This window comes from Dipodomys merriami, unplaced genomic scaffold (assembly GCF_024711535.1).
Source record: "Dipodomys merriami isolate MVZ:Mamm:240054 unplaced genomic scaffold, mDipMer1.0.p SCAF_16, whole genome shotgun sequence".
Classification (NCBI taxonomy): Eukaryota; Metazoa; Chordata; class Mammalia; order Rodentia; family Heteromyidae; genus Dipodomys; species Dipodomys merriami.
In genome coordinates, this window is record NW_027202937.1 from 1525001 (window position 1) to 1545979 (window position 20979).

General features: G+C 47.0%; 1 protein-coding gene across 1 annotated transcript in view; it reads right to left on the minus strand.

Moving 5' to 3' along the window:
* The window catches only part of Mep1a (meprin A subunit alpha), a 21412-nt gene extending 7381 nt beyond the window's left edge, over window positions 1-14031 (minus strand). Inside the window, exons 1-9 of the mRNA XM_070023587.1 lie at window positions 13961-14031; window positions 13850-13874; window positions 13697-13744; window positions 9625-9668; window positions 8896-8971; window positions 6116-6233; window positions 4675-4850; window positions 2030-2251; window positions 1098-1247 (exon numbers count right to left, since the gene is read on the minus strand). Coding sequence (XP_069879688.1) covers window positions 1098-1247; window positions 2030-2251; window positions 4675-4850; window positions 6116-6233; window positions 8896-8971; window positions 9625-9668; window positions 13697-13744; window positions 13850-13874; window positions 13961-14029 — 928 coding nt within the window. The 5' untranslated portion in view covers window positions 14030-14031. The remainder of the gene's footprint in view (window positions 1-1097; window positions 1248-2029; window positions 2252-4674; window positions 4851-6115; window positions 6234-8895; window positions 8972-9624; window positions 9669-13696; window positions 13745-13849; window positions 13875-13960) is intronic.
* Window positions 14032-20979: the final 6948 nt, after the last annotated feature.

Genomic DNA, 20979 nt, shown 5'->3' on the forward strand with positions numbered 1-20979 from the left:
TCTCCTTCAAACAATTCCAGCAGGTCTCATTGTTCAATGTTCATATATACATAGCAAGGACTATGTTCATAGCCATCCCCCTCCCCCCCAGCCTGATTGATTCTTCTGTCATTTATGGCAAGCGTTGCTCCCATGAGGTGTTCCACCATGGTGTTCTGCACATGCGTGCATTATAGTTCAGTCAGATTAAGCTCTTGCTTCCCCATCGCCCCTGCTCTTATTGTTGTTTTCCACAGGGTCTACTATGCACCCCAGGCCAGTCTCTGCAATCTTCCTGTGACAATCCTGAGAGCACAGGTTACGGCAACTCCTAGTTTCCTGTCTCTCGATCAGCTTCCTTCCCCAGGCTTGAAACATACACCTCTACTGACAAGAAACCTACGCTGCAACTAATATATGGTAGTGTTGTGTCTCTGTGAGGTAAGTTCTATTTCCTGTGCTGAATTAACTGGTGTGGATTAGAGATTCACTTCAAGAGAGAGTCAGTCTCCTAGTTGTATAAAACCTCTGCAGGAGGCCAGGTGCTGGTGGCTCACACCTGTAATCCTCGCTAATCAGGAGGCTGAGATCTGAGGATCATAGTTCAAAGCCAGCCTGAGCAGGAAAGTCCATGAGACAGTTATCTCTAATAAACTACCAAAAAAACAAAAACTGGAAGTAGAGCTGTGGCTAAAGTGATAGAGCATGAGCAAAAGAAGCTTAGGGACAGTGCCCAGGCCCTGAGTTTAAGCCACAGAAACAGTACAAAAACAAACAACAAACTTCTATTTCTATATGGCTGGCATTTTATTTCTGTCGGAGGGAGAGCACACATGTAGAGATATTACTCTTATTTACATCATCGTGTCTTAGCAAGCAGCTGCCTCTATCAGTTTAGTCATTGCTGAAACATACCTTTCGTTTTCATACTCAGAGCCTGGATTTTTGTTTGTTTGTATGTTTAGTTGAGTTGGTAATTGAGATACAAACAGCAGCGTTCTTTGTCCTTATTCAGATGGTCATGCTTTGAGGATAAACGTTCTGAGCAGAACCTTCTGGTGGCCATGATCTCTCTAGGCTCCCCCACCCCCAGGTATTGAACTTCAGCCCTCGCCCACCTGTGCACCGGCCCCCCAGGGTGTGGTCCGTCTGTCCAGGCTGGCCGCTGTCCCGATGGGCCCAGTCGGCATCATCACGCGTGCCCTGAATCATCCCACAGATGTTTGTCTTCTCAAACGCACAGTGGTCCAGAAGCGTGTGAGTGCTGGCTGCAGGGGACAATGGACAGCAAGAGGCATTCATTCCCGAGTGTCCCAAGCCACCGCAACCTCCTGGAGGTCTCCTTCAGATACGAGAGGACGAGGAGCTGCCCCCTGTCCTGAGGCTTTCTAAACCGCAAATCCTACAGGCCCCAGGTAGCACTGAGAAGCTGGCAATGCAGACACGGCCTGCCCAGCTCACAGCCAGGCACTGATTTCTTTAGGTCTAGAACAGGGTCACTCCCGTCCTGAACTGTGCAGCTGCAAAGCGCACTGTAGACACCTGCAGGACAGAATTAAAGTCTGCCTCTGAAGATGAGGATGGTCATCTCGTAAAATACCCTACCTCATAGGTCTAGAGTCCTCTAGGAATCACCACGCTACAAAATGCTTTCGAACTCGTTGTCTATCTCAACTTTACATAATTATTCACCCTTTGAAAGGGAACTAAAGACATTCCATGAAAAGAGTTAGTTTTCATTTTGTTTTTGTTTTTGCTTCGCTGTAATACCCCTACGAAACACAATGGTGTAATTGGCTTTCCTAACCAATCATTCCAGTAGCGACTATTTTATTACTATTGCTATGATTTGAGTGTTGCTATTGTTTTATTATTAATTACTGCTATTCTTTGTTTTTCTTGTCTAGACAGAACACTTAAGGTGATAGGGTTCTCCATGTTTCCCCAGCCAGAAGCTGACAGAGGAGTGGAAGGAAACGTCGGGATGCTAGTATGGTGGATGACAGGGCCCGGGCGAGGGCATCGGGGCCGGGCGCAGGGAGGGACTCACTGCAGTTGTACATCCTGTTCAGTCTCTCCAAGTCGATGGCGCTGAAATCCAGGCGCTGCCCAAGGATGGCGTCGAACTCGGGGATCTTGGCTGTGATGGTTGGGACGCTTTCATTCTTGTTAAAGGAAAAAGGGGCATAGTGCATCAGAGACTCATAATCGTAGGGCGTGTTGAGATCTGTGATGAAGGTGTCATCGTAGGTGTTGAAGTTGTGCTCGTAACCTGGATGGGAGGAAAAGAAAATCCATAGTTCCCACTTAGTCCCATTATTTTCCTCCAACCCTTCCTTTATGGCTGGATCCTGAGAGTCTGCAAGGGGAATAATGTATCTCTGATTTAAGTATATATACACATACATTTTACAAGCTGATCATGAAATGGACACCTGTAATCCCAGCTTTCAAAGGAGCCAGGCAGCAAGACCATGAGTTTGGGGCCAGCCTGGTTTACCTAGTGAGACTCTGTTTCATAAAAACCAAACAAAATGAAAAACCACACAAACATATTTTATACTGAATACTCTCTATACCATTAGGACGTATGATTACTAATAATTAAGACAACAATAATATTGTTATGTAATATTCTAAAATAATTGCAAACAGCCAGAAGAAAATATCTATGTTATAACAGATGCACAAAAAATACATATACGGGACCCATCTCCGCGAGGCTCAGAAGTGTCGTGTTTTCCTCAGTGGCAGGGAGCAGCAACAACTCTAGATAGAGATAGACTTGGAGAGAGAAACGGCTTTGCTTGTATGGGATTCACTGAGGACGGGTGACAAAACTGTGTCAGCTGGATCAGAGATCAAATGAAAGTCACAAAGTACCTGGAGAACCGCACTGCCCTCGTTTATGACCTCATTGGATATGATGTCCCATCCCAAACTGTGCTGATTGCGGGCAATTTACAGATAGGGAAGCAAAGATACAAGAGGAAAAGCTTGGGTTGAGCAAATCACGCCCCGGCTGAGCGAGTCTGCAGATTGCACTAGCAAATGGGTTGGCACACTCTCCTGGGTTCTACAACTGCCTCAAAATAGTGAGTGTTGTTTGCTTTAAGAAGGGGAGTGTTTTCTGAGGACTTGGGAAATTTCCATGAAATCCAGCTTCCAGGGATGTGAAGGGAAGACACTGTGGAGTGTAGGTAAATACAGATAAAGTCCATCCGCACCCTGAGCCTCACAGTCAGAGAGATCCGGTCCTTTGACCTATGACTCCATTCCTCTGTTCCCTCTATTCACCCTGACTATCCAGTTAGGATAGTGTGTGTGCATACGCGCATGCACGTGCGCACGCGTGCGCACACACACACACACACACACACACACACATACACACACACACACACACACACACACAGAGTCTCTTCTCAAAAAGGTTTTTAGGTTAGATGAGGAGGCAAAGAACACAATGTGGTATGGCCTGTAGCTCAGTGTCCAGAGAATCAAGTATTTGGATTATATAGGTAGATTTCATCCTGTTCATCGATTATGTGTTGATAGATTATAGTTCCTTCTTTCTCCACCACTCCACGGTCATGGAATTTTCAGACTGTGAGGGGCTAGGAGGTGCATGGGCTGAGAAAACCCATAGGAGATTTTGCTGCCATTCATTCGTCCCTGCCCCTACCTTCTATGAGGACCAGGAAACCATCTTTCTTCAAAATGAGCTAGCTCCACAGAAATGTTTTCTTGGATTCATATTGAATTTTACAGTTTGACCAGTTCTTCCAAGGCAACAAGAGTTACAGGATCACCTATGAAGTACTACATGAGCCCTCATATGACATTAGGACCAATAGATACTTCCAGGTGTGTGGATGTCCATCTGTCATTCCAGCAACTAAAGCCAGAGCTTGGTGAGTTAGAGGTAACTGGAGCTAGAGTGAGTTCCAGGAGACTCCAGGCTACATAGCAAGATCTTTGCTTGGAAGTATAAAATACAATAATAAGATAAATGTCAACACAAGGCAATGAGTATTGGTTTATCACAGCCATGCGGGATCATCGTCAAGGCATTTCATGGACTAAAGTTTTATTCATTAATTATTGCCCAAATTAACACATTTGCTATTCCCTGAATTAGTTATTTCTTTCTTAAAAAAGAGCACCAACTTGTATTTTTGGAATATGTGGGAACTGCTCAACAAATGATGTTTCCTGTTTGGAGTTTTCAATACCCATTCGTGATTGGGGAAAGCCCACAAGAAAACTCGAGTGTGTCCTTGGCTCATCGTGTCATGATCTCAGCCTTCTCTAGCCTTCTTGAGCCACAGAGCAGTTCATGGGCAGAAAAACATACATCTCATGCCCTGTGAGGTCCAATGCACTTTACTCTTTAAGCCAGGAAAGTACATATAGAGTTATAGAGTTTTAGCAGAACGATGGGTACATGGCAGGAGCTTCTGATAAACCTTCCATCCATCCCCACAGGAAGGACCCACATGCACAACTCACTGAGTCCCTTTTTGGGGGGGTCAGTGAGGACCCTGCATCTGCATGATCCGGGGAGAAAGCAAACTGCAGGCTCTCTGACTAGAAAGCACCTCCACACACACAGTCGGGGTGTCCCAGGGCTGTTCTCAACCAGCCACCAAAACCACAGCCACTTCCACCCAGCCACGCCGGTGCCATACACACCTGGGATAATCTCATCCCACCAGATGTTCACGTAATCGTCCCGATCGGTCCTGGACTGCTCGTGGTAAAACCCCAGTGCGTGCAGGATCTCGTGTTCAATGATGGCCTTATAGTCACACCCCAGACCAATGGAGAGATTCTGTCCCACGTGGAGGTCACCAACCTGAGACCAGCACCTGTCCAGAGAAGGAATGGAGGTTTGTGTTCTTTTGGTTTTCCCTAGAGAAATCTTTATTTATATACTTACTTATTTTTGGTGGTTGTAGGACTTGAATTCAGGGCCTGGGTGCTGTCCCTGAGCTCTTTTGCTCAAGGCCAGTACTCTACCACTTTGAGACACAGCTCTACTTCCATGATTTTTTTAAAAATTACTACTTGTAGTAAAAATATTAATACGTGCCCTTCTAGCTATTTGGAAAGGTTCAATACAATTTGTTTCCTGTAGTTATGTGGTGCATAATACAATACAAGGACTTCTTTCTCCTGCCTAATTGTAAGTTTGTACCTACTGGCTAATTTTTGACACAGTGTTAACATATGCACCAACAGGACACAGCACCTCCTAAACCACACAATTATTATACACCAATTAGAGACAGAAACTTTTAATGAACTTTAACATGGAATTACATAGCATTTTTATATTCTAACCATTCTGACAGGGAAATTGTTTCACATGGAAATTGTTTCACAAGGATCATTCTGGTAGAAACTGTAATATAGGCTTTAAAAAATGATGAGCCATTAAAAAGTATTCAATGTGTAGAGGCAAGTTGATCCTAATAATAAATCAAGATTAGAAAAAGAGTAAAATTTGGAATTCTTTTTTATGTCCATGAGACGAAAGGTCACAGCAAAGAAAAAAAAAACATTATTGCCTTTGGTTGAAAATATTGTCTCTGAGTAGTGACATGGTTGATTTAAATTTTCTCTTGCATGTTTTAATAAACTTCCAAACTCTGTAATGAGTAGGTATGTAGTTCTATAACTGTGAAGACAACTTCACTAAAAAGGCAGCTTAATGAACTCCATGGCTGTGAACATGTCACGCTCACTAACTTATTTCTGAGGAAGAAGGGATGGCCAAAACTTCCTTCAAAAACCAGTTGCCTTGGAAACTTCTGGTAAAGTCCTGAAGTTCCTTACAGGAGAGCCGGCTGCTTTCTTTCCTGATGATTTTTAATCTTTCACGTACATCCAATCGCATCTCTTGACTAGTAAGTACAAGCCTTCCATAAATTAGGCCACTATGGGCTTTAAATTGGGAAGCAGGGTCCATATTTAATTCAATACTGAGCTGAATCAATTCAATACTGAGTTGGCCAATAGTTAAAAACGCTGCTTGCTCCCATCAAAGACCCCAGTGCTAATGGATTTGACATCTATTAATAAGGAAAAAAAGACTGAAGGATGATCATAGTCTGTAATATTTCAGACTTACCCAGAAAATTGCTGGAATATGATGTATGAGCTCTCGCCTGCGTAGGGCTTGAATTCCACACAGGACTTGAGGTGGAACATCTCAAAAGCATACAGAATGGCTGCTTTTGCATTCAGCTCTGGGGAAGTCAGGACAAGTTGAGTGAGCGTCAGTGTGTGTTACATAGACGTTGGATAATGGGTGTAATGTAGAGTTTATACAGAACCATGCCACTACGTGAAATGAAAAGCACTCATTGTGGAATTTGGGCTCAATAAATCGAAAGGGAATCATTGAAAACCCAAACTGTAAAGGGAGTTGGGGAGAGAAACATGCTAAGCATCCTTTAAATCCACAATGCCCACATGACTCAGAATAAGCCACGTGTGTGCATAGGATCACGAAATACTTGGAGCTTTCCTCTTTTTCCCTCCATTCACACAGGGATTGTTGAGGGCATTGCTGAAGGAGAATCACGCAGCAGAGAAGAAGGTGGAAAAGGTTTGCGATGGGGCTGAGAAGGTGGCTCAGTGGCAGAGCGCTTGCCTTGCATGCTTGAGGCCCTGGGTTCGATTCCTCAGCACCACATAAAGAAAAAAGCCGGAAGTGGCGCTGTGGCTCAAGTGGTAGAGCGCTAGCCTTGAGCTGCAGAGCTGAGGGACAGCACCCAGGCCCAGAGTTCAGGCCCATGACCGGAACCAAAAAAAAAAAAAAAAAAAGGCTTGCGATCCACTCTAGCTTTTTGTTTGCAGAAGTATCTTGGAGAGAAGCACTAAAAAAAAAAGATTGTATTTCTTGCCCCAGACTAAAAAGACATGTCCTCCAGCCCCAGGGAGGGCAGCTAAGAGGATGCACAGGTTCTGCAAGCACCAGAAGCAGTGGTGTTTTCTCTGTGAGATTGCTCCAGCAGGCCAGGCTCGATAGCCAGCACTGTTCACTCATGGCCTTGGAAAAGGTTGTTCTTCTCCATGCTTGCTACCATGGCAACAGGAGCCTAAAGCCTGAAGAGGTGGGAACAACAGATGCGCAGCTGTGAGGGTGGGCGGCCAAAGGTCGGATGCCTTCCCTTCAAACGAACATGTGCACGCTTTGGTGTGGCTTGATAAGAGATGGGGGAGGAGGGAGGGTGTTTCAGAGGACTGGAGACGGATTGTACTAGGGGGGCATTTCTTCTTTCCTCCCATCAACTCGTTGAAGGGTAAGATCTAGTTAAAAATTAAACCGTGTTCTATAAAATTAAATCATATTCTTCACACCGTTGAGGTGATGCCCTCATTTGGCCATCTTAAAACTTAAATGCCTTAAAATTTAGATTCCTTCCATTTAAAATCCTTGGCCATCTTTCCAAATAATTGTATCTAGGACTTTCTGGCCCTTATTTTTATGTAATCTCATGTAATCTTAATATTTAATCTTATTTTATGACCATGCTGGAGATCCCACAGTGTAGATATCATAAGATGAGATAAAGGCCATGAAAGAAATAACCTTTGCTTAGACAATAAAACCACAGGGCTACAATTGCTCCATGCTGCACCAAAAATACACATCGGAGAAAGGACGGGTGTCCGGCTGTGACAAACAGGAAGAAAGAACAGAAAGTAGTGAGCATAGGAGTTTGTGTTTCTTAAACCAGGCTCCAGGACACGGGTTTGCAAGTGTGTGCTGGTGGACATAATCCATTTTCCTGCAGAGCAACTGAGGACAATGCTCACTTATCTAGCTGTTCTTTGTGAACGGGCCCGAGGCAGCACTGGAGACAGTGATGGGAGATCATGAAGTGTGATTTCACCCACCAGCAATTCTGCAGGTGGAGAAGTTCCTGGCTGCTCCTCTTCTCTCCATCCACCACCCATGAAGAATGACTTTATATGCCCAGAACCACCATGGCTCAGACATTCATCAGCCATTAGGAGAGCAGCCACCGCCTGCACCTGGCTTTCAGTGTTTATTCAATTCCACTCAATACTATTTCCAACAGTAAAGCAAAGGCACTACACAGATCTTTAGAGAGAAAAGTAGAACTCATGACTGCGGAGGTAAAAGGACAATGAACATGAGAGAATACGGCATCTTTTCCTGGCACCACAAAAAGGAAGAAATCCACCCTAGAAGTTGTGTTCTCCTATCATAGGCAGTGTCACCTAAACCAAGTATTGACAACACAGATTTTTGCTGAGCATCAGTGGCTCATGCCTGTAATCTGAGTTACTCAGAAGGCTGAGATCTGAGGATCGTGGTTTGAAGCCAGCCTGGTCAGGAAAGTCTGTGAGACTCGTATCTCCAATTAACCATCAGAAAACTGCAAGGTCTAGCTCAAAATGGAAGAGCACCAACCTTGAACTGAAAAACTCAGGGACAGTGCCCAGACCCTGAGTTCAAGCCCCGTGACGGAACAACACTAAAGAAAATGAAGACATTTTCAGTTATGATATTAAATTCTATCTCATTTCTCTTGCTTCTGGTTCCATTAGCCTTTTAATGTGTGCTATGGTTTTTGAATAATTATTTGACACTCCCTGTGAGACTGGTCATGCAACTCTGTTTTTGGATGGGATGACTTGTCTTTTTTTTCCCCATGAGATAAAGAATCATCAGAGATGATGATTGATGGTCACTCTTAGTTGGAAATCTAGAAAAAGGAGAAAGGAACAGAGATCTAAACCAGAACTCCTAAGGTAAGAATGTTAAAAGAGGTGACATGGATCAAGATGCGTTGTTTTCATAAAGTGCTTTGTTAAATGGTGACTCCTTTGTATAAATACTTAAAGATAATTTAAAAAAAGAATACTTGTAGTTACCTAGATTGTCAGCCAGGATGTAAGGAATGGGGAACTTCCACCTGTAAGTTGGGTCTCTCAGACCATTTCTGGATTTCTAGGGAAACAAAAGTAGACATGACTGAGCAGCCTTGTTGCTCTCAAGGTCACCTTGACCTCCGCCTTCAGGAAAATTTCACACCCCTCAGAATCCAGAAAGCCAAGCAACTCAGTGCATCTGTCCTCTCATTATCAAAGTGCATGGTGTGTACACATGAAAACATCACAATGGACTCTCATTACAAATGTAAACACATCACAATGAAAGGCCTCATCCTATAAATGCATCTTAATTCAAAGAGAAAATTACTTTTTTACAAAAAAAGGAGAACAAAACAGGATCTACAATTCCCCAACTGACATAGCCCTGGCAATGTCAGCGCCTCCTCTCTGTCTCTGTCTGTCTGTCTGTCTGTCTGTCTGTCTGTCTGTCTGTCTGTCTGTCTGTCTGTCTCTCTCTCTCTCTCTCTGCTCATTAGGAAAATTGAATAGATAAGCCACTCAATCATTGTGAACCCTTTGTGTGGTTCTCTGGGTTGCCGCTATTGGTGTCACTACCAGTTCGCAGAAGCACCTGTGGACACAGATGCTGGATTCGGATCTTGTCTTCTTCACATAGCTCCCCGGGATGATCACAGAGGAGGGCTCTCCAACCCCGCCCCCCCAGGGTGCAGCCCACCCCCTGGTGTCATTGGCCACTGGTAGACTCACCGGCGGCAGAAGGATGTCACCCTGAAAGAGGTCCAAGCCTGCGGCTAGATGTGGATTAAAAGCAAAGAATACTTGAGTTAATATTGTTTAAAAAGGATCTCTCACAGAAACTTTACCAATACAGATCTTCATGTTAAATCTGTGTGTGTGTGTGCGTGCACGCACACACACACACACATGCACTACTTGATCTGTGATGTGAAACTCTAGCCACATGGCTGAGCCAGTCCATCCAGGTAGTTTAGTTGTTATGGCCTAAAATCTTCACCTGGTGGAGACATTTCTTCACCAGGCCATAGGTGGAGAGGCAGCAGTGAGCATCCTCAAATAAGAAATGTCTCAGAGGTAAGGAATTCATTTCCATAAATAAATGAGGATGGGAATGATAAAAACTAATTTGAATCCCGGCTCTGTTTCAAAATACAATATATTTGGAGTGGGATTGCATGGTTTCCCTCATTTGTAGAAGAACCTCCATACTGCTTTCCAGAGCAGTGGAACAAGTTTCCCACCACCAATGTAGTAGCATTCCCTTTTGGTCGCAACCCCGCCAGCATGTTATTGTTAGTGTTCTTGATAATGGCCATTCTTCCTGGGGTGAGGTGACATCTCAATGTTGTTTTGATTTGCATTTCTTTTATGTCCAGAGATTGAACATTTCTTCATGTGTCTATTGGACATTCTTATTTCTGCTCCTGAGAAGTCTCTAAGTCTTTAGTCCATTTATTAATTGGATTATTTCTTTGAGAGTTTATTGGGTGGCGGGTGTTTTAGCGCTGTGTATTTTAGATATGAGGCCGTTGTCTGATACATAGCTAGTAAAAAGTCTCCCACTCTGTGGCTTTTCTATTTATTTTGTTAGCTATGTCCTTTGCCATACAGAAATGCTTCAGTTTGATATAATCCCAATCATCCATTCTCTTCCATTTGTTGTGATTCTGGATCTTTACTTAGAAAGTTTTGACCTATGCCCAAGAGCTCTAGTGTTTCTCTTACCCCTTTCTGTAATATTTCCATGGTATCTGGCCTTACATTGAGACCTTTGATCCATTTATCTAATAGACTACAAACAAGGCCACACAAAAGCTGCCAGCACAACTATGTTCATTACAGCATTGATTTAACACAGATGCCCCTCAGCAGATGAATGGATCAAGAAATGTGGTATATATACACAATGGAAATCTATGCTTCCACCATAAAGGATGATATTGTACCATTCATAAAGAAATGGAAAGACTTGGAAAAAATTATATTAAGTAAGCCAGACCCAAAGACACATAAGTTGCATGCTTTCCTTCATTTGTAATAATTAGAATGTGCCTATAAATCTACAAGTAAACACACTGGAAGGCAAAACACAAAAATTACATTTGGACATGATATGCAGGGCTCTAGACATTCAGTGAGACCAAAGGAGGATATTCTTAGGAGAAGATCACAGAGGTTCAATAGCTATTTGCCTGTGACCATATAAAATGATGTTTAGTGAAATGAACTCTAAGAAATAGAAACAGGAGGTTTTATGTTATTTTGCTCCTTGGTGGTTTATTTTTCCTCTTTTGTCACTGTTTTTTATTTCTGTACCATTTGTCTTGTGTGTAAGTTTATCTGTTTGGGGGAGGGGGAGGGAGAGCACAGAAATGGTGGATCAAAGGGTGAACAAGTGCAGCAGTGATACTCACTAGATACTATGTGCAAATGAACTATAAAACTTGTGGGGGAGGTGGATCGGGAAGGAAAAACTGGGAGAAAATGAGGGCGGGGTGAAATGTACTCATCACCTCACTTACATAACTTTGGCCCCTCTGTCCATCATCTTTATAATAACAATGAAAAATTGTAATACAGTAGAATTTCTTAATCACATACATGCTGACTATCTGACTCCAAAGACAGATAGTTTAGTGCCTGGCTCTGAAGTCCCAGGACCTATTTATTCACAAATACGCCCTCCCCTGTACACAGCTTCATTCTCCAGCTATTAAACATCAACCAGCTACCTTGGTGAATGGAGCCAAGCCACAGGAATTTAACCTTTTAAGTCTAAATTTTTTTAAGTTTTGACATCCTCAAGTATCACTGGCTATGAGATATGAGTCGCAAGATCTGGCTTTGGGCCTCGTTACTGTTCATCTGTGATCGTGGGTGAGTCGGTCTTACTCTCAGGAGCCTCCTGTGATTCCTGGGAAAGAAAACCGGCACTAACCGGACTATGAGACAGGGCAGGATAAGAAAGATTGCCAACAGCTGGCTGTGTGATTAGAAACACCTCCAACCTCCTCAAATGTCAACGTTCCCCTCTGGTTTCAATGAGTGTAGAAATAATTGCTCAACTCCTCTCAGTAATGGGTGAGACCAGAGATAGATTTTTTTCCCCAGGAAAAAAAATACATTTGTGAGATCGATGACTACACAGGACTACAGATCCCTAGCTTGACGCATACAGTGCTCGGTACTTGAGGTTGCAGGGACTATAGTTCCTGGCCAGTCCAGGCCTCCGGGGGAGATGCTTTCTCCACCAATAGCTGGGCACCTGTCATCCTAGCTGTGTGGGAAGCTGGCAGCAAGCAGGCTGCGGTTCACAGGACTACACCCGGTTGGCAGAGTTGATAGTGGCACACCCTTCTCGTCCAGCTAGGAGAGAAGCCCAAAGCCAGCAACCCCCGACCAGGCAGGAAGTAAGACTAAATGGAAATGAGGCTGCAGTCATGTCTCAGAGGTGGAGCACCACCCTGCCACATGCAAGGCTCTGAGTTCAAACCCTGTACTGCCAAAAACATATAGATTCCCACCGCCAGGCAGTGGTTTGTGCATTTAATGTGCCGGGAGGAAAATGGGGTCTTTCCCCCCACAAAACAACCCTAATTTTATTCCTCAGAATTGTCTCAGTCAAGCAAAATAACCACCCATCCTTCCTCCTCCAAATAGAAACTACAAGCAATGAGATTTTCAAGAGAACACTTACTAGATGTTTCTAGATCCAGTAAGAATTCAAATGTTCTCCTTGAAAATTGAACCAAACCATTTGCTTGTTGCCATATGGCTACTTTTTAGAAACTGATAATACCAATACATCATCCCCAAGGCTGTCTCCTAGAGGCGCACAGTGGAGAGGCGCACAGCGGGGAGGCGCACAGCGGGGAGGCGCACAGCGGGGAGGCGCACAGCGGGGAGGCGCACAGTGTATAGATTTACAGTGGAGAGGCGCACAGTGGAGAGGCGCACAGTGGCGAGGAGCACAGCGTGGAGGCCACAGCGGGGAGGCGCACAGCGGGGAGGCGCACAGCGGGGAGGCGCACAGCGGGGAGGCGCACAGCGGGGAGGCGCACAGCGGGGAGGCGCACAGTGTATAGATTTACAGCGGCGAGGCGCACAGCGGCGAGGCGCACAGCGGCGAGGCGCACAGCGGCGAGGCGCACAGCGGCGAGGCGCACAGCGGCGAGGCGCACAGCGGCGAGGCGCACAGCGGCGAGGCGCACAGCGGCGAGGCGCACAGCGGCGAGGCGCACAGCGGCGAGGCGCACAGCGGCGAGGCGCACAGCGGCGAGGCGCACAGCGGCGAGGCGCACAGCGGCGAGGCGCACAGCGGCGAGGCGCACAGCGGCGAGGCGCACAGCGGCGAGGCGCACAGCGGCGAGGCGCACAGCGGCGAGGCGCACAGCGGCGAGGCGCACAGCGGCGAGGCGCACAGCGGCGAGGCGCACAGCGGCGAGGCGCACAGCGGCGAGGCGCACAGCGGCGAGGCGCACAGCGGCGAGGCGCACAGCGGCGAGGCGCACAGCGGCGAGGCGCACAGCGGCGAGGCGCACAGCGGCGAGGCGCACAGCGGCGAGGCGCACAGCGGCGAGGCGCACAGCGGCGAGGCGCACAGCGGCGAGGCGCACAGCGGCGAGGCGCACAGCGGCGAGGCGCACAGCGGCGAGGCGCACAGCGGCGAGGCGCACAGCGGCGAGGCGCACAGCGGCGAGGCGCACAGCGCAGTGTTACAGAGAGAACAGAGAAGTTCAGCAATCCCATCACCAGGCTATGAATTATTTCAAGACCTGACCAATTCAGAAACAGAACTCACCCAAATTGATTTCTGAAATATCCTTCTGTTCCAAATCCGTTTCACGTGCTGTTAAAAGGGGGGGGAGGGAAATTGTAAGTCACGCTGATGAACGAAAGAGAGAAAATTCATGAAAAAAATGCAACAATTCTATGCACTTGAATTGATACTTACCATTTCCTTTAGCAAGATGTTTGATCTGAAAGGAAACAAAGGTACAGAAGATGGCTAGTGTGCACTAGAAGTGACACTTGTAAATCTCCAGAGGAGCAGAATTCTACTTACCGACACAGCTGCTATGTGGATAAAAAGCAAGGAGAAAGACAGAAAAGCAATGGATCTAGTCCAAACCATTGTTGCAAAGGAACTGATTTGAGCAAAGACACTTTGTCATAAAAACCTATTGAACCTTGGCCTGCCTGTCATATTAGAAACTTTGAACCTTCCATAAGTACTGTAGTATTTCTAAAAGTAGTCAAAGGTAATGCCATCGGCCTTTCCAAGAGGAGGAACAGGCCTACCTTAAAAGCTGCCACAGCACAAAAAAAGTCTCAAATTAAAACATATACTATCTCATATTATATATTATGACAATTATATTGCATTCCAAGCTAACCAAAGATGACTTCAAGATGGAGGGATATGGTATAAAGCAATTGTTGCAGGATATTTTTTTTTATTTTATTTGTGAACATACTGTACAGAGGGGTTACAATTGCATGGGCAGGATAATGCGTACATTTCTTACCAAGCACTGCAGCCTCCTCCTTTGTTTACCCTTCACATTGTTGCAGGATATTTTTTAAAAGCCATGACTCACTTCCCTTTCTCTCTCTGTCCATCTTTCATCTGTCCATATTTCTTCTTCATATGTTTCTCTCTCTGAGTACCGCGTTGGGAAGAGCGAAGCCAGGTGAGCTCCACAGTTGTGCACGGATGCCCATGCTTCCTTTCTGGTGTGCATGAGGTGAAGAATCTCTGCTGTCAGAACAATCCTCAAAGTCTCGCGTCTATAGACCTGCTGCTGAGCAGGGTTGGGTGAGAAGAGCATCTCCTGCCACAAGTGGACTCCAAGAGACCGGAGTAGACCTTCCTCACTATGAAACAAGAGCCTGTCAACTGCCCACAGGCGGCAGGAGCCAGCGGTCAACTTCCGTGTTCCCAAAGCCAATGGCATAAGATGGTACAGGAAATGAGAGCCACCACCAACCATCTCCAACCGTTGGGCTCTGCTCTTATTTTCTGTAAGAGCCTCACCCCCACCCCAACCTTATCAGCAAATGCAATCAACAGGATTTAAAAAATAGGAAGATGGAGGGAGGGTCCTGATAAATGTCAACTAGATGAGGGTGTTTGGCCCTAAGCCTCAAAGAGGACAGTGCAGGGGACTTTATTTCTTAAATGTAATTGTTGTGTGTGGTGGCACACACTTGTAAATCCAAGGTACTCAGAGCCTGAGGTAGGAGACACCCAGAATGGGGGAAAAGCATGAGACCTTATCTAAAAATAAACTAAAAGTGGAAAAGGTCTGGGACATGGCTCCAGTGGTAGAACACTTCCCTAGCAAATTCCCTGAGTTCCGCCTCCAATACTGTCAGATTAATAATTTCCCCAACTCTGATGTAATTATAGTAAAAGTGAATACTTGCTAAGTTTGGAGACCAGGTAGTAGAGGTTTGTTATTTGTATTTTTCAAAAGAAGAAAGCTGGGTACTGTGTAGCCAGGCGTGGGAGGCTCACGCCTGTCATCTTTGCTACTCAGGAGGCTGAGATCTGAGGATCGTAGTTCAAAGCCAGCCTGAGCAGGAAGGTCTGTGAGACTCTTCTCTCCAATTAACTATCAAAAAGCTGGAAATGGAGCTGTAGCTCAAATGGTAGAAAGCTAGCCTTGAGCAAAAGAGCTCAGAGACAGCACCCAGGCCCTGAGTTCAAGCTAGCTCTTGCCACACAGTTTCCTGGTAGAAGAGAAGAGCCCAGGAGCTGTTCTTGCTCACACAGCAATCACAGGCTCCAGCTGACAAAGCTGGTCCGAGGGATGAGCTTCTTATGATCCTGATTGCACCTGTTAATCAGTTACCAGTTTGCAATCTCAGGTCCTTCTTCGTCAACCGGAGACTGGACTCCAAAGGCCTTGATTTAAAGGGTTTATGGTTTTTCAGTTAAAAAGTAAATCATGTCCGCAGAGGGCAATGTCCGAGGCCTGTTCCACCACTGTCAGACGAAGCCCAGTAAAGTGTCGTTTTTCTCATAAAGTGTTGGAGGGGAATCCTTGCTTTTTGATCTCGGTGAAGACATTTGACAAAATGACCAGCTAAGCAAGTGGAGTGAAATCGCAAAAGAAGAAAGCTAAGTATAAGGTTGGTGGAAGTCAGCAAATGATCTGTTGTCACACGCACAGGAGACTCATAAACTCCGGGGCGGGGTCCCGCCGGGGCTGAGCTGGGAAGGTTACGTGTTCTCTTGTGATCTTCCTGCTGCTGCCCGTAACCATGGCCGGTGAGCCTCTCGCTGCCCGTAACCATGGCCGGTGAGCCTCTCGCTGCCCGTAACCATGGCCGGTGAGCCTCTCGCTGCCCGTAACCATGGCCGGTGAGCCTCTCGCTGCCCGTAACCATGGCCGGTGAGCCTCTCGCTGCCCGTAACCATGGCCGGTGAGCCTCTCGCTGCCCGTAACCATGGCCGGTGAGCCTCTCGCTGCCCGTAACCATGGCCGGTGAGCCTCTCGCTGCCCGTAACCATGGCCGGTGAGCCTCTCGCTGCCCGTAACCATGGCCGGTGAGCCTCTCGCTGCCCGTAACCATGGCCGGTGAGCCTCTCGCTGCCCGTAACCATGGCCGGTGAGCCTCTCGCTGCCCGTAACCATGGCCGGTGAGCCTCTCGCTGCCCGTAACCATGGCCGGTGAGCCTCTCGCTGCCCGTAACCATGGCCGGTGAGCTACATAGTAACGAGAACTCAGAGGTGAGTAGGTCCAGAGACCACGTTTCCTAGTAAGAGTCACAGAGAATAGATCACACACTGCAAAGGCCTCGGGATCCCCCTGGAAACTGACACACACTCCTGCTGTCTCCAGAAAGCCGCTGTTGAGGACAGGTGAAGAGATGAACATGGCAGGGTTCTGATAAAACTTTATTTACACCATCAGGCCCAAGGTTGTGGTCTGCTGACAGCTGAGTTTTAGACAGTGGGCAAGTGCTTGTGTGCAGTTTTCACTAAAATGCAGCTTAAAAAAAAAGAAAAAAAAAGTGAGCCCAGAGGGCGAGGGGTATGTATAGACAAGTAACAGAGCAGATACTCATGGTAGAACCTAGGTGATGGCAGCTATACCGGGGCTTATTGTAAATATTCTTTCCATTCTTTTAGGTTTCAAAACTCGGAAATAATGGAGGGGGGGAGATAGGGATGGTTTTAACAGCAGTAGTACTATTGCACAGCGAGTAACACATACCTAATGTTTGGACAAGGAACGCTTCTAAGGACCTGAGATGTCATTATTATTTGATCTTTGCAATAAATCTATGAATAAGGCCCAACTAGTAACTCCAATTTGCTCTCCAAATGCAGCTAGAGCAAGGTGACAGTCCTTACTCAAGGTCACATAGATCCTGACTAACACTATGCAGTGGCATTTAAGTGGCAGCTGTTTTTACCTAGGACCGTGGCAACCCAGGGATGAAGTGTCTGCTCCCGTTCTACCACGTGCAAGGCCTCTGGTGCCGGAGGTCCCAGCTGTCCCAGCCCCAGACATTTGTTCAGAAAAGTTGGCCTCTAAGGATGCAGAGAAACTCAAGGATGGGACCTAGGCCCTGAGTTCAAACCCCAAGACAGGTGTTAAAAATAAATAGAAAACACAGGTCCCAGAGCCCGGAACTTGGGACTTGTGTTTCACGTCAGAGAAGGAGCCTCAGGATTCTGACACAGGGAGACGGCGGAGCAGACGGCCATGAGCAGGGCTCTGTGGGGTTTTCATGAAACAGATGTTTCCACTCTCCCTGTGATGATGAAAGCACTTCCCTGTAGTTCCTTTCTATGAGAAAGGTCAATGTACAGAAGCAGAGAATCCCCGGAAAGCTTTGTGAGGTGCTGGACGGTAAACGGGTAATCTGACCGTCACCGCTCCCCTCCGGAGTAGATTTAATGTGGTGGTTGTGGTAACATTTGGCTCTTGATCTCCTGGTCAAAACAGCGTTGCCTCAGGAACGGAGGCAGGACTTCAGAGGCTGGAGAAGATGCGTTTCAGGAAAGATCCACCCATCTATCCCAGATTCGGACCATCAAGAGGCTGAGCGCACGGAAATCACATCTTCTGAAGATGCCTGCCAACGATCACACACCCACCGGGAAGCACTAAGCCCAGGCTCCCCGTGATGCCAGGGGTCCTCAGCAGAGCAAGGGCTGAGGCCCCGGGGGCAGGAAAGTGCCTCAGTTCCCACCCCCTGCTTCAGCTCCACCACGCACCCCATCCTCCCACCAACACCCAAGCCTCTGACTCCTCAGCTCGGAACTCAGGGCTTCACCAGCTCCCAATGTCAGCTCCCAAGCCAGCCACACTAAGCAAGAAGAGGAGCTGGATGGATCATTCCTCTGGGTCCATCCACCACCCAGCCCGAGATAGACTAAGAGTAACTCCCAGCCCTGTTCTCTAGGTCCATTCATTTAAGATGAGGGGTGATGATATTAAGGTGTGAACTCAGAAGCTGGGCCGGACTCAACAGGCCTCTCCCTCCTGAGCCACACCCCACCCCAGCCCTTCTGTTCTTAAATACTTGAGTCCTCTCCCTCTGCCCCTTCAGTCTCCTGCTGGTGCTCACACCTGTCTGACCAACATCCCCTACCTAGGTCTTCCTCAGCAACCAAGTCACGAAGTCCTGGGGCTTCATAGCTCACACTCTAGGCCCGTGCCTCACACCTTTCCCCTGCCCCTTCCTCCTTCCCCTGGGCAGCACCATGCCCTTCCACGGCTGCCTCGGCCCCCCACCTGCCCCCCCCCCAGCCCCTGCCTGTTCACTCACGGAGCCTGAGAAACATCAAGAACGTGGAGGAAGGCTCCACAGGTAGGTGTTTTTCCAGTTGCTGTGCATTCGCCTGTATTTGTCTGTGTTTCCTCTGTGGTCTGCAGCAGCCTCTCAGCACACTGGTGCTGAGTTCACGGAAGGTCTTGGGTACTGAGCACAATACCCCATGCTTTTTTATGTTGTGATTTGAGAGCGGTTGGCGTCTTTGAACATTGCTTTCTTGGTCTGTTAAGGGACGTCACACCTTGATGTCATTTGTGAGCTGGCACGTTGTTTGGTGTTATATTGAGTAGGCAGACGCACCTACTGAGATGTATTTGCTTTTAAAACTCATTCCTGGGGGTTCAGTACACTAGGCCCAGGCCTTGACTGGTTCCAAGCTTCCTAATTTGCCTCTCTGGTTTTTGTCTTTCTCTGGTTTTTGTCTGTGCCACAAGAGGGCGCCACGCTGTCACAAATAATGCAGGGGGGAGGTCACAGAAACTCTTGCACCAGGAAAATCTGTGTGAGACAAGCAATTGAAGCAGCACTTGTAACTTGTTTAGATGTTTCCAGTGATCGTGGGTACTGCAAATTGATTTCAGCTTTTTATGTCTTTAAAGAATATCTGTAGAAATAAGGTGAGTGTGCAGTTTCACTCATCACTGGAGTGTGTGGGATTTGTGTGGCACTAGAGGTGGAATTCTGTTTGGTATCCCAGAGAATTGTTCATTCTGTAAGTCACCAGTGTCCTGCTTAGTAGGTAAATTTGCTGAATACACCTGTGTGGGGTAGAGAAACAGTTCAAAGCACTAAGTGTGGACTGTGGCTGTGGGGCAGGAATTTATTGCTGACTAGTTAGGGCTCATTAGCAGCAGGTGCTTAGGAGGGAAGGGGAAAACCAAAATCATAGACAAGTCATGGTTTGGGTTGTTTGCTTGTTTGTTTGTTTTACTTTTATTTGCAACTCCTAGGTCATATGGCTAATAAAAATGAAAGTCGATGTTTCACCATGGTTTTGAGTGACTTTGAGAAAGTAGCCACATAAAACCTCTTATCTGGAGCCCGGAGTGAGGCCCCCAACTGTAATCACAGAATGTGAGAGGCTGAGACAATAGAACCTTGAGTTTGAGGCTGGCTTCCGGCTACAGAGTTGAGACCTTGTTTCAAAAAGAGGAGGAGACACAGAGCGTGTACCACGTTCAAAGGCGCCATGCTTTTTGCTATGCTACATGGTGGCTTCAGGAAAATAAGAACATTGCATCAAATATTCTCAGTTTAAGATTATTTTTTGGTATATGTCTTCACAAAAGCATCAAAACATGTAGGCACTGGTGGTTCATGACTATGCAGGAGGCTACCATCTGGAGACGGTAGTTCAAAGCCAGCCTGGGCAGGAAAGTCCACGAAACTCTTCTCTGGAAGAGAAGTTTGTTCTCTGGAAACATGAAACAGAATAGGACATGCTAGTCAGCCAACCAGAGCTCACAACGCGAAGCACAGATACCAAGATAACGTCAACAGCTGCACTTACAGGTGATCGTAGGTACTTCTATTTGCCAGGAGGACAAATAGAAGCATATAGTGGTGAATAAAATGAGAGAACATTCCAGAAAAATGGGGACATCCATGGCTGTGGAGAAAAATGTGAAGTGCCACCGAATCGTTGGTCACTTAACTGTCACAGGCCCTAGAGGGGCCCCATTGCTCTCCGAGTTCATGGATGAGAGGATTCACTGGCGCACAACTTAGGAGAATTTCCCCAGGGTTAGACGTCTCTGGGATCAGACAATTTGACTTGGGGGGAATCCAGGCTGCGAACGAATGGGCTGAGGCGCCACCTAGTGGCCTCAGTTGTCCCTGCAGTTCCTCCAGGGGGTCTCGTGTTTGCAAGCACGGCCTGTTCCAGGATGTTTGCAATGTCACTGCTCTGTCACAACCAGCCCTGGGCAGGGAGAGCAGAGCCCAGCCGGGCCAGGCAGCTGCTGTGTGGAGGCTCAGACCCGGGAACGCGGTTCTCTGAGAGCGCACAGCCAGTTTGCTAAGAGTGAGCAGCCTGTGTGGGAGTCAGGGGGCCTGGGAAAGCCAGGGGAGGGGGTGGCCCTGGGGAGAGAAGGAAGGCAGGACGCACCTGCCAGTGGCATGGTAGGAGGTCTGTGAAGGAAGGACTATGGACCTGGCCTGTGTTACACGTGTTAAGGCAGGTACCTAGCATAGCACCCGGCACACATTCCCTACCAAATACATATTGGTGAAGGGATCTGTCCCACAAATGAGCAATGGAAATGGTGGCTCTTGAGTGCTCATCTAGC